This window comes from Thunnus albacares, chromosome 14, assembly GCF_914725855.1.
Source record: "Thunnus albacares chromosome 14, fThuAlb1.1, whole genome shotgun sequence".
In the NCBI taxonomy this organism is placed as follows: Eukaryota; Metazoa; Chordata; class Actinopteri; order Scombriformes; family Scombridae; genus Thunnus; species Thunnus albacares.
The window spans coordinates 21,121,816-21,135,924 of NC_058119.1; the positions used below are offsets into that span (position 1 = coordinate 21,121,816).

General features: G+C 42.3%; 1 protein-coding gene across 1 annotated transcript in view; it reads left to right on the forward strand.

Moving 5' to 3' along the window:
- The window catches only part of LOC122997221 (AT-rich interactive domain-containing protein 5B-like), a 76,573-nt gene extending 62,976 nt beyond the window's left edge, over positions 1 to 13,597 (forward strand). Inside the window, exons 8-10 of the mRNA XM_044373252.1 lie at positions 624 to 721; positions 8,918 to 9,125; positions 9,336 to 13,597. Of these exons, the coding sequence (XP_044229187.1) occupies positions 624 to 721; positions 8,918 to 9,125; positions 9,336 to 11,357 (2,328 nt within the window). The 3' untranslated portion in view covers positions 11,358 to 13,597. The remainder of the gene's footprint in view (positions 1 to 623; positions 722 to 8,917; positions 9,126 to 9,335) is intronic.
- The last annotated feature ends 512 nt before the right edge of the window (positions 13,598 to 14,109 follow it).

The following is a 14,109-nucleotide window of genomic DNA, read 5'->3' on the forward strand; positions in this document are numbered from 1 at the left end:
GAGTCAGAAATGTGTGTGTATATGAGGCACGGGCACTGAACTTGGCAGCCTTACCTGCCGTTTGCTCACTCGCTATTCATGTGCGACATGTTTCCAAAGTGAAGTCAATGTTTGATGTTAAGTCGTCAAATGTATTGCTCATGCTTGTTTCTTCATTAGCTAGCTGGTATAATGTCATCCAAACAGACAGCCAGACCAGGCCATAAACAGGATACAGCTCATATAATTGGGGCTCATATCCTTTTAAAACCCTCATATCTGCAGCTGATTATCTCACGTTTCATGCTGAGGCTTTGTTAGCTCTGTGGAAGCCTGAAGTCTTGTGTTCTGTGTTGTAGCCCGTCATCTGTTATGGGATAAGAGGTTAAAGAAGGAACAAGTGACTGCATGATGTTAACAGAGCTTATTATGTTAGAGAATTGAGTGTTGAGGATTCAATAACTGGAACATCATGAGTCAGTAACTCCCCAAGACCTCAAAATGATGTCAGCCACTTATGTTTTTCTCTTTGTTTTTTTATTCTTTCTTCCTTTCATATTTTTCCAATTTTCCTCGCTTTACATTCATCATTTTTCTTTTTCTCTTTGTCTTATCGCTCTTTTTCCGCTCATCCATTCCTACAGATCACAGTTCGTAGACAGTGGAAGCATGTGTATGATGAATTGGGCGGGAACCCCAGCAGCACAAGCGCCGCCACGTGTACACGGAGACACTACGAGAGGTGAGTTATTATGTCCGGCAGTTATATATGGCACATTATTGCCATGCATGCACACATGAAACAGTTTGCATTGCCTGTACTGAGTAAACCTCCTGCTTAGCTGTACCAAGTATGATTTTATAGCACTTTATTCATAAAATCAGGACACTACAAGACACATATTGACCTTAACCAGAGGAAGTGAGTGCTCTTACACATACATGAAAAATAGTTCTCGCAACAGTGGGATAGTTTGCAAATTATTCCTCACTGACTCTCACTGTTATGGCATGCAGTTCTAACAGTATTAAGAAATGCATTCCTTATGGACCTAAATCAATTCATGATGAGATGAGATCCAGTTATTTTCTTAGGATTAATTGATTCGTTGCATGGCACTATGGAACCAATTATGCTGTAAACTCCACCCATGCTCCTCTACAAGCAGGCTAAAGAGGATTTAAAAGCTCAGAAATAACAGCCAAGTTTTGAATTATTAACTGACCTACATGGATACACATGTATATACAGTAACTACCCTTTCCCCTTTATATGTACTGCAAGCACACAGAGTTGCAGGATAAAAATGAAAACACCAGTTTAATGTATTCATCTAATCATTCAGTCAGATACTGCAGCATTTTGAACTTCCACATTATAATCACTCGGATGGTAACAAAATTAAAGCAAGCATATGGATATGATCCTGAGGGAGCTGTGAGGGTATTATACAGGGCTGCTTGCACACTCACACGCACACACATACATACAAACAAGCACACACGCCCACTTTCCCAAGGTTAAACAAATGCCAAATACGATCTTCCCAACAAGAGATAACCAGTCGCTCATGAAGCAGGTCATTCCTCCGGGCCGGCGACCCTCTCCACATCCCTCCGGCTGCTGCTGGTTCATGCATCAACACAGCTCAGGCACATACACACCTGTCAGTAATACAGCAGTATGCCAGCAGCACCATACGAGGGAGCCGGGCAGCTTCATATTGTGTCAAGATAGCATGCTGTAAGCGAATTTTCAAGCACAGGCAGTGGCGGCCAGAGTGGTTTTCCAGGAAATTTGTGAAACCATACGTATGAGAGTGTATTATTCAGCGTGTTGCATTTGTACACAAGCTGACAATTTGCCTCTAAACGTTCAGCTGAGGGCGCTTTCAGTGTTTGATCTGCTTTCCTGTGTTCCTCCTCACTGCCTGAAAGAGGGATATGGTTTAAAAGAGGAGCTGCTGCAGAGTGTCTGGCCTTATTTATACTAATAATAGATATGACTTTCAACACCTGGCTCCGGAGATGATGCTGGCCAAACATCAGTTTATTGCAAAAGTCAGAATCTGTCTTTGATCCTTGTGTTGTGTTGCTTTTTTTTTAAATCTAGTTTTGAAATCATTATGATGAGTCTTTGCCTGGAAATGACTTATGAGAAACCACGTTGTTCATCACGTTATAGGGTGTAAATAGGGTCATAGGGAGGCAGGCAGGTTTGGCGAAACTGTGGGAAGCGCTGAGGTGTGACTACTGCTGTGCTGGCCTTTCCCTCTCCAGCCACCGAGAAGCAGCTGAGAGAAAATAATGCTGAATCAATACAAAGCAATAATATCCACACACTGCAGTGAATATCAGGCTGACAGAGAGAGAAGGTGTAAGAGGGAGGGTTTGGGGGGTGATAAGGCGTGTGTGTGTGTGTGTGTGTGTGTGTGTGTGTGTGTGTGTGTGTGTGTGTGTTTGAGGGAGAGAGAGAGAGAAAGAGATCAGCTGAAGCTGAGCAAGTTTCCATTCAGGGGAATAATTTTAGCTGAGCCTTGGTGTTTGGGCTGCTTGGAGGGCAATTAGCTTCATTGTATTAACTCAGCAAACACGGCCATTCTCTCCGCATGATGAATGAGGCTGTTTGTGGGCTCACTGAAGTGTGTGTTTGTTCCCTAGAGGCGTCTTTGTTTCCACCTTTAATCATTAGTCAATGTGCTACAGAAATATAATTCACAGGGAAGAATGTACAGTGTACAAACTGGAACAACACTTATGTTTTCCACCTCTCTCAGAAGGATCACTTCGGATTTGTCTCAGCGGGCCAAAGTAGAGTAGAGCAGGAAATAAAAAGTCTCGAGCTAGTAGGAAGAAAGGAAATAATATTTCAAGATATAATTGCTTTAAATTAAGTGGATATTCTTGCTGTTATTTGGGTTAAAGACTGTGAGTATCCACAAGCATTCAGCTCTCATTTTAAATTATACACATTATCCCTTTACAGTCCTAATGGTAAAATCATATGAAATGGTTTCCTAGGAGATGTTATTGTGAAAGATGGAGCCAGGGGCATAATCACTATATTTATGCTGTCCAGGAGCAGGCGGTAATCGCTGGTAGTAATGGAGTTACATAGCTGGAATTGAACAGGAGATAACCTCAGCTAATTGTCATTTTCAAAGTTACTGTTTTTTAGTCGCGGAGCGCCATTCATTAGTACGCAGGGAAAAATCAATGTAGAAATGTCCAAGCCAAGGTCTGCCGCCGCAGCTACGGGGGAAGCTTTAATGATATTTATTTAAACCGTTTCCCGAGATTAGCTGTCAGGGCCCAGCGCTCTGAATTAAAAATGAGGTCATGAAAAAGATGGCATCAATAACCTTGAAATAGACTGCCTTTTGCTTCAGTGCTGTGCCATTTTCTCTGTGCCCCCCCCCCCCCCCCCCCCCCCCCCCACCCCCCACCCCACCCTCTCTCTCTCTCTCTCTCTCTCTCTCTCTCTCTACCTCTCTCTCTCTCTCCCACTCCCTGCCTTGCACTTCATGCTGTTTCTTTCATTATACAGGTCAGCGCCTTTTAACAGCTCCTACATATTTAATCTTCCTGGTTTCCTACGTGATCTCTTGTTGCAGAAACATCACATTTCACTATCTCTGTTCATTTCTGCCTGTTACAGATTTTTAATACCTCACCATGCCTTGGCACTCTAATGTAATTGCACAACGGGGTTGGTATTGGGGAGGGAAGGGGTTGTGGAGGGGGGGTGGGGGGTGGGGGGGGTGGGGGGGTATCCATGGCAACAGAGAAGCAATTTAGAATAATTTGCTATTTAAAAACTCTGAGGTTTTGGGCAATAGCAGAAAACGCAGATGAGGAGCTTTGGATTAAATCATCTTAAAATCATCATCATCTTAAAAGAATTAGATGTTTGCCAGATGTACTGTACATAGAGTCTGAGGCCTGTGAAATATTCTCTGGCTCAGATCATGCAGATATGTATTTCTTTTACGACAGATGCACGCCTGTTCCAATTTTAGTCGACTAGATGTTTTATTGATTCAGCCTTTATTCATTCCTCGTGGTATCGATGTTCCTCTGCATTCACTAAAGCTGCTCTCCAGATATAAAAATACATTTGTTCCTCATAATTATGAGGAAACCTTGAGCCAGTGCTCACACTGAGAATTGTAATAGAATGGAGTTCAGATTTGGGGGAAGAGAAAAGGGGACAGGAGATTGTGTTCTTTTAATTTTATTCTGCTAGACGCTCAGTATCGTGCACTAGTCAGCATCTCTCTGCATTGTCCTTGCTGTATTGCAGATACATCAAATGTGGCGCATTACACTTTAGCTTGCCTTGTCTAATACCGTAGTTCAAACACAGGTTTCAATTATTCTGGTCTCTTGTTCTAAAGTAGAGTGTGTTATTTTATTACAATGAGAGGTGGGAGAGAGGGAATATCACCTTCATGTCCTCCCTGCTTTTTGTTCCCATACTGAGCGAAACAGGGAGGGCAAGAAAGACAAAAACAGTGACATATTTTAATGAACAAGCAAAAATGATTCAATAGAAAGAAACAAAGTAGAAGAGAGAGATGGCAAAGAGAGAACTTGCAACTTGAGAACATGGTTGCATATTGTCTGTCAGCATTCCTCAACACTAAAAAAAGGTCTCAACAACATATTGTCTGCATCAAAAAGAAAGGCCAAGTACTTTGTATATCCACGACTCTACTACTGCATCTGGATTTCAGCTTCAGTGGGAATGCAGCCAAAGAGCTGCATGTTCTTTACACTAAAATAGCAGGCGGCTATTTTAACCTCTGAGAGCTTGATGGTTTCCCCAAGACAGAATGCTTCATTGAGCATCCAGTGATAAAACCTCTTTTTTTTTTTTTTTTTGCAGTGATCTAACAAATCACAATATTGGGTGATTTCTTTATGCGTGGAATTTAATCAAAGGGTCCAAGGTTTCTTTCCCCAGTGGCAATGAGAAATCACAAATTATGGCACTGACGTGTGACAGGCAATCGACTGTATGAGAATCTATTCAAGTCTACTGAGATTAATAAGTAGTTCAGTGTAGCAAATTAAATTAATGACATTCTTGCAGAGATTTCAGTCCACTGTAGGGCAGCAAGAGGGAACATATGCTGTATATTTTTGGGTATTAATACTTGAGTGACTGAAAGACTTGAGAGGTTCTTCATGCAGAAAAGTACACATTTATACATATATTGTCCACACAGTTAGAACTTGGCTCACACCTGCTACTGCGAACATTTACTGTGAGTTGGAGCAGCAGCATCTAATGAGAGCAACCCCCGGGGGAACTGTAGAGGTCATTTTAAATCTGGTATTTTCAGACTTGACAAAGGACTTTAAGTTTTTCATACATTCCTGCCCTGCCCTCCTGTTTTAACTGCATGAATGAGGGTCACCTCAAGTGGTTTGGCTTTGAGACAAAAGAGGGGCTTTCAGACATGAATCCAAAGCAGAGGGACCAGCTACAATGTCTGTTTATCCCTCTGCTGGCATCTCGTCTCTCTCTTTCTCCGCAGCAGTTATTGTTTCCTTAATGCCGTGATGATGCTTAATCGTTGCATTTAGATTCGATAAAGATTTGATTTTATCTTCTTTTATTCCCTTTTTCCTCACAAGGCTTGTAAAAGTAAGTCATTTTCTTTCCTCCACATATTTCCACAGCCTCCGGGGCTTGTCCACCAGCTCTTTAAATAGTTTCTTTTCCTTTTTTTTTTTTTTTTTAACACATGAAGCAGCTCTTGTGATCTTAACACAACACCAACTAAAATTAATTTCAGCACGGATGGGAGGGAAATTGTTGAAATGGAACAGCCCGCAGGTTTTTTCCCACTTATTTGGTGACTTAGGCATTTCTTGGATTTTAACACACTGCTTGTTCCTGTAACACAAAACTCAGATGAGAGCAGCACATTGCTGGTAAAGTCACCTTGTTTTTGCCAAGTTGTCTTTTTTGAGGGGGAGGTGCTTTGTGTGCTATCCATTAATCCAAAAGCAGAGACATGCTTAGTTGACAGTTGTGGTTTGATCAATGACATTGTTATTGATGTCACTGATTCTAAGAAAGATAAGTCAGATATGCGTGATATATATACAAATATCCTCTTAGCTAAATTACACTTAGCACATGAGAACATGATCTTTCTACATCTATTCAACGTTTATTCTCTTCACTGCATATTTTAGTTGCTTGTTATCAACATGGAAAACGGCTGCTTAAACAAAAGCCGGGTGATAAATTGGCATGAGAGGAAGTTAAGTATTTATTGACCTCATAAAAATGTTGCCTCTCCTGCCTTAATGAAATTCTTTCCTGGAATCTCTCAGTGCAGCAGACGCCCCCAAGTGGCTCAAATTATTAACTACACCTGGCTTTCTCTCAACAAATGCAGCGGCTGCCAAGCACAGCCCTTCTTCGCCTTCCTTGGAGGAAATTGCCACTTATATAAGTGGTATTGTATTATGATTGCTATACTACATGATCGTGACTAAGTTATATATACACTGCTTGAAATGACTCCAATCTTTAACAATGAGGGCTTTGTTGTAATTTTACATTTCTTTTTCTTTCTTTTTTTTTTTTTACTATAGACTTAAGAATGGAAAAAGAAGTGAATGCCATGTAGCTTGAATTTTCTTTGCTTAGTCAGCCATTTATGGGAATTTACATAAAACTGTAAAAGGTGTATGTATTGAAATGAAAGTATAAAAGACGTACCATCTAATAGGTTACAGTTTCGGTAAGTCGTCTTATATTTATTAAGCATAACAAAGCAAATAATTCTGACAATGTGGGGAACTTCCTGAGGCTGATTTTTTGGTTTCCTGGCCAAAACAGCATCTTAGCCTCTCCATTTGGAACTATTTAAGGCTCCAGTAATTTTCCCGGGCTCAGCTCTTACATTATCTGGCTCTGCGACACCCCACCCCCCTCCCCATATTGACATTCCATAAAGTTGACCCGGGCCATGGCAGCCATCTCTTTCCCACAGATCATAGTGATAGTCAACAGTGCACCCTGGTATACTGTATAAATGCCATTTTTCTGCCCCTTTGATCACTGATAGGAGAGCTGGACATTTGCACATGTTGAATACACATTTCCCAGCCTGAAGAAATCAATTCCACACTTGTATAACATTTAGTCTACCTTCCTTTTTCTGTGCAATAAATATTGAGAGATCCTAAACACAGAAAATCTGAGAACCGCTTACCTATTTGTAATAAATTCCACTGCTGCTGCTATTTTAAAGTTGAATGTTTTTCCTGTTTTCTAAGAAATTCTTCTTTCATTCAGAATCAGCTTTGCTCCTCATTAACATGTGATTATCCCCTCTTTTGCTCTCTCCTTCTGTTTCTTTTTCCTCTTTCTCTCTTTCCCTCCCCCCTCCTCCTCCCCTCTTCTCTTTCACAACCCCTTTGCTCTCCTTCTTTCCAATAAGTCACATTTAATAGTACATTTCCTTTCTTGGCCTGGGGCCTGGTGCCAGACCAGCTGTATGAAATGTAGTTTCACCGCTTTCCCTGCCAGCACTTTTGTTCAGAGGAAAAATAACAAAAAATCCCACAGAGCCTCTTGAACTCTCTGAGGCTTTTTTTTTCTTCCTTTTGAAGAGGAGGCGAAACAGCTCTTGATTCATTGTTTGTTTTACCGCCATGTCCCTTAAAAGGAATAGTGCAACCGTCTCTTGTCGTTACACGAGAAGACCTTATTTTTTCTCATGACTGAGAAAGTCATGTTTCTGTCTGGCTTTTATGGATTGTTATTGTAAAAACCCTGACAGAGGAGCTGGAGAGATTTTCAGAGGAGCTTATTGAAGTTAGGAATGTTGTAGTTTTTCAGTTGTCTTGGTTTCCTCTTCCACAACGTTTTCTTGTTTCTGGTCTAATGCCAATTTCCATTTTCTTTTCTGAGCAATAAAAGTCTAAAAGTTTCCCTCGCTGGTTTCTTCATGTCATTATTTTACACATGGGTATTGTTATGTTATCCAGATCTTAATGTTCCCATTAGTTATGACATCAGATACGGAAAATTGACTTGGCAAGCATTCAGAAGAGAAATAACAGAAGTCAAAAATAGTCAAATGTTTTTTCAATAGTATGTTCCTTGTCACTTCGCATGGACTTAATTAAGTTAGAACATACGCAGCTATTCTGCATTTAATCACGTAAACTGGACAGTGTGTTAAAAACAGGAGCGTACTGTTACCAGCTGATATTTTATTACTTGCTTTAAGGGCTTCTGTGATGAATCACATTTGTATATTAAATAGGATATTATATGCCATGAGGTCCCTTAAACCAGTTTGATTTTAATTCATCCAAGCATTTCCCTCCTTTTCATTCCCACAGCCACAAACACAACACATGCATACATACTCGAGCATACACTATATTCTTCTCTCAAGGTTAAACTAATACCAAATGTGATCTGTCTCAGTAGGAGATAACCGGTTATTCACATTCTCACACACACACAAACACACACACACTCTCTTACACACACACACGCACACACACTCTGGCATCCTCCTGAACCTGGATTTCCCCTAACCTAGTTAATTACAATAGGATTGTTAATGCTTGCCAGGTATTAAAACAAGGGGGGGTTTAAAGCAGCATATTTGATACACTGCATGCCTCTGGCAAAGCTGGAGCTCATTCTGTTTTTGGTATTACCAAACAAAATACTTGTGTGGTTTATTGTGTGTTATTCATTTGTTTGAATACTAAAAAGGCTTATCTACCCCGGCTTTTAGTGTTCAAACACAAAGTTTTTTTTAATCAAAAACTGTTATATATTTTCTCAACAAACCAAAACATAGATTTGTAATTGAGCTTTACAAGCATGACATGACATAACATGATCACACCACAAACTCATCTGCGTTCCTTTGCCTGCATTCCTCCTCAGGCTCCTCCTTCCATATGAGAGGCACATTAAAGGCGAGCAGGACAAACCCCTCCCCTTGGCCAAACCCAGGAAGGAGGGCGTCCAGGAGAAGACGTCAGGGGCCAAATCCAAAGGAGTGGGGGCCAAGAAATTGAAAATCCCCAACAATCCCAAGCAGGGGAACAGAAGGGACCGAGGGGAGACAGTGAAAGGCCAAGAACAATCACAGGTCAGTCACAGACCTCTGCAGCCTCATCAGGATTCCTTCCCGCTCTAATTCAATTTAATTTCAATCTCCCTTTGCTTTCCCATCATTTCTTCACACGTTGTCTTGAATTTCTGTTGTCTTTCAAATAGCAGAATAATAAGTAAAATCGGAGTGTCTTATTTCTTTTACTTTGAGAAACAACTGTAATAACTATCATTTCTCTGCATCTAGGACTCCAAGGAGAAAGAGGAGAATCATGAGCTCTCCGCAGCCATAAAGCATGAGGCGTCTCTAAGAGATGAACCGATTGTAATAGAGGAGGAAGAGTTACATCTTACCCTGAAGAAAGAGGAGTCCTTGGCAGTGGAGCAGCCATCTTCACTCTGCCCCAAAGAGCCAGACTGCAGGACCCCACATGCTGGTCTACCCCTCCACACAGGGGCCGGTCCCCAGCCTGAATGGAGGCAGATCAGCGAAGCCCTCCAAGCAAAACTTACACATGAACAGCAAACTGAAGGGCATTTCATTCCTAAAAACGCCTACCTGCCTCACCGTTGGGATCACAATAAACCTGCTGGACATGTTGCCCTACCTGAGCCCACCTCCAGGGTCAAAGACTCCACAGACAGTCATGGTGGGAGAGTGGGGAAGGTGTTACCTATGTGTAAACAGGCAGACAGACAGGCTGTAGACTTGAGCACAGATTCCCTCTCAGAGAAAGAAGACTTTGGGGTCATTAAGAAGGAGTCTATCCAAGGCCCTGCACAGACGGCTGCCTACTGCAAAGCCAGTCAAGGGGTCATGTCTCCTTTGGCCAAAAAGAAGCTCCTCTCCCAAGTGTGTGAGTCCAACCCTTTCTCCTTTACTTCTCCTTCTCTCCAGCCCCCACATCCCACAGTTGCTCCCTCTCTTCCTGCCACATCAGGGGCTGAAAGAGAGAAGAAGAGAAAGGGTGAGGAGGAAGTGGCGGGGCAGAGGCACGGGTGCGTATCAGACAACATCCCAGAGGTAGCTCCAATATTCAGGCCATCAGTCATCCAGCATGCCCAGAGCAGCAAGCCTCACCAACAAGCCACCAGTGGCCCGTCGGAGAGGAGCGCTGCAGGTGAGATTTCAGAGACTTTCAGCTGCCGAACGAGCCACCACCTCCAGCCTCAAGTCAATCCACCATGGCAGCCCTATCTCCCCCGAACGCATACCCAGGAAGGTGGGGAGAACGCTGGGGAAAAGCTACTCCAGGGCCCAGCCGCTCAGACTCGGAGCTATGCAGGTGACTGCTACTCCTCCCCTCACCTCCACAGTCTGTACAGGCAAACTGAGAACTGCCTGAGCCAGGAGAGGATGGCTGGCTTCCCCAACGGAGAGCAGAGAGAGCACTACACCAGGGACCGTGAAGGCAGCCAGGGCTTTGTTTGTAGCAGCCTGGAGCAAGAGGGCTTAGCCTACAGATCTCACTACAGTGACAGGACTCAAACACACAGAGATAGCAGAGAGGCAGAAGATGAGCCCAGAGATTTCACAATTTCTAAACCTCACTCTCAGAGGGTGTCTACCTTCTCCAAGCCCTCCTTCTGCAGTCTCCCATATCCCATCATGCACCAGGGGTTGGATTCACACCCTAAGGCGTGCCGAGTTCCTCCTATGACCATTTCTCCTCCCAAACAGAGCCCAGCAGAATCATCGCAGCCATTTCCCAGCCCCAAAGCTTCGTCGGATGCATCCCTCACCAGCCCCATTCGACCCAGTAAACGGAGCTTACTGGAACCTGACAACGAGGAAGTGCCAGAGAGGAAAGTCCGTGTGGTGACACCGATCCACCCTGCTTGCGCTATCCGACGCAGCGACCCAGAGGAGCTGAAACCAGCCGAGCCGGCCCACGCCGTTCACCTGAACAACCATCTCCCCGAGGGCCACCCAACAACGACCTACCCCCCGCACCATGCCGCACCCCTCTACGCTGGCATGTACCCGCCCGGCAGCCTGGTCTCACCAGGAACACAGGACGGGCTCCAGCAGCATCCAGGTCTGCAGTACCTAAAGAGCCAGTCGGCAGTGTCTCCCCTGGTGCCCCCCTTAGCCTTCCACTCCATGATGCTCCACAGGCAGCTGCTGGCCTCCAGCCCCAGTCCACACCACTTCTACAGGCATCCAGGTGGGGCAGCACTGTACGGGGACCTGTTGCACCACCTGTACCCTCTCTCCACCCTCCCACCACCACAGCTGTCCTCGGTACACCCCAGCACCAGACTGTGAGGGAGAGAGGACGATTTGTTTGTCCCTCTCCCTCTCCATCCTCAGAAACTTTTTCAGCTTCTCTTTGTCTGTCTTTCTGTCTCTCTTGCTCGGGGATTGTGGCTCAGTCGAAAGAAAACACTGATTATAAAACTTAGGCTGATTACAGACTGATAAACTCATCAGTAAGACAGACTGAAAATTCCATTTTCTTTTTTTAAAATTTGTTTATGCATTTGTTTATATACTTTGCACTGTTCTGTATTTTTTATCACCACTTACTGTATCTTTTATGTTGTTGTCGTTGTATCCTTATTTGCACAATGCTGATGTGTATGTGCTCACAAATCAGTTTGCCGCTCTCAGTCACCATGAGTCAGGTTGTTGCTCTGGACATGTGAAAAGTGGAGGGCAACAGAGAAAAGCCATTTGTTTACTGCGTCTGAGGGCTAAACTTTGTTGCTTAAAAACACTACTAGTAACATGACAACGTAAATGAAATTCTTTATATAACTAGAGGTGCGTTCACCATTGCAAACAGCTGTTTAGCGCATTATTACACTTTAGGCAGCCAGTGGTGTTGTATCTGTTTACATGTCTCCATGCTGAAAGCTGTTGCCTGTTTGTGCCACAGTAAATCCACCTGGATTCCTTGGAATAGACATTAACACTCACTGCGGTGCTGCATGACATGAAATTGTTTCATCATGACATTCAGAGGTGCTGTGTATGACAGATGTACTGTAGACTCACTTTCTACTCAGTTCAGGTTTTTACTCATCATTTATTTCACTTCAGATACAACACAAACAGTTGGTGTTCAATCTGTTGACAAATCGCGAATGTTCCTTTTGTTAAGAGTTAATGAAAAGCCGTTTTAATTTTTACTTTCTGAATTGAAAGTAAATTGACCCCCAAACCCCCGTGTGACGAGTAGACTGTAGCAGCTTGTTTTTTTGTCTGTAGGACCAGCATAATGAAGCAGCCGTCTGCTGTGGAATGCTCACCACAAGAAATCAGCATTTCATCTTTTTGTTCTTGACTTGAAAAGCTCTTGTTTTGGTGAACAGACTCTTTTATTCAACCCGCTGAAAAGACTCACTGTATGATTTAATAGGAATGTTGTCACTTAGGATATTATTGCTTTGCAAATATCTGTGCCTTTTGCAGTCTTGGATTAGAGTTAGCACTACAGTTATTAAGGTTTATCTTCTGTAGCAGGGTAGGAATATCAATATTATTGTCACTCTTGTCTCAAATGCAGCGCACAGACACTCATACAAAAACCATATGGCACAGACACCAGACTTGATTGGTAAGGCACTAAATTTAAAGTTTTTAAACAGTTATGCTTTAACCTAATGATTAGTATTTGTGCTTTAATAAATTTATTTACTTAGCTTAACTGTGTCAAGCAGTCAATTATAGAAAAACCTGAGAAGATTTACAGGTAGTTGATATTGACACAGGTCTGGTGTCTCATCTGCAGGGCATGTGTGCTGTATGTGTTTTCTAACAGTGATGAAAAGGTACCAGACTCCATAAAGTATGCCTACCATGCTCCGTAGCCTGAGGTGGAAAGACAACACCTGCTCTGGCTTTTACAACCACTATAATCAAGCAATCCAGGATAGTCGAAATACACAGTAAACATGTCTGGTGTTTCAAAAGAAGAAGAAGAAGAAGAAGAAGAAAAAAAAAAGCTGTAAACGTCGATGTGTAAAGTTTTACTGAATACTTAGATAAAGACATTCATTTCTTATTAAGTACTGTACATTGCTGTGTGTAGGTTAAACTGGCATTAGTGCTGGCCTCCTGTACAGAACATTCATACGGGATCAATTTCATGGCAAACCCTCTCTCTTGTCTTATTTTCTGTGTAAATAGCACTTGTAGATAGTACCGCGTGGTTGTTATCCATATAAACTGTTATAATCTGTAAATAGTATAAAAAACAGTATAAAGTCGGTTACACAATCTAGCTGTGTCCTTGTTTGCTCTGTTTCAAGGTCACCGTGATCATATTAGATCTAAACAAACACTACACTAAGAATTAGGATACTCTTTTTTTATTTGTTGTCGTTTCACTTTTTTTTTTTTTTTTTTTTTTCACGTTGTTTCCATTAATGTGCATCCTGAAAGTGTTTTTGATACAGTAGCCATCTGTTTACCAATCATCCAGCTGGCAAGCAAGACAAAAAATAAAGACATTTTGTATGATATGACCTCCTGTATATTTAATTAAAATATTTTACTATCTATACACGTTTCTTTGGTTGTGTTCTTTAACTGAACTGCAGATAAATAGTGAGGGCTGAATAAACTGATATTTAACGCCAATGTATTATGGTGTAATGTAATGTTCTTTTTTTTCACGAGTAAATGCAGTGTGAATGGGGTTTTATTATTGTAATACCATTATCTGGCTATGAGATTCCATCCACCTTAATCTTCACAACAGGCTACTTCTGGGCTCACAGCCAGAGAAGCCTCTCTAGTATTTGCTGCAGTAGAGAAACATTCCAGTACATGTATCTCTATGGGATGTGTGTTGGGCTGCAATAAAAGCTATGCTTTGACTTTTATTGCCACCCCCTGGTAAACCTTTACCATGAAAAATATTCAGTAATACTTCCAAGCTCAGCAAAAATAAAACAGGCTCACCAGGGTAGAATGTAGGCCGTTTTATTGCAGATCAGCAATAATAAAAAATACAGTTAGCTTACAAGACAAAAACAGCCAACAGAGAGTGAGAAAATTGCACCTTTATAAA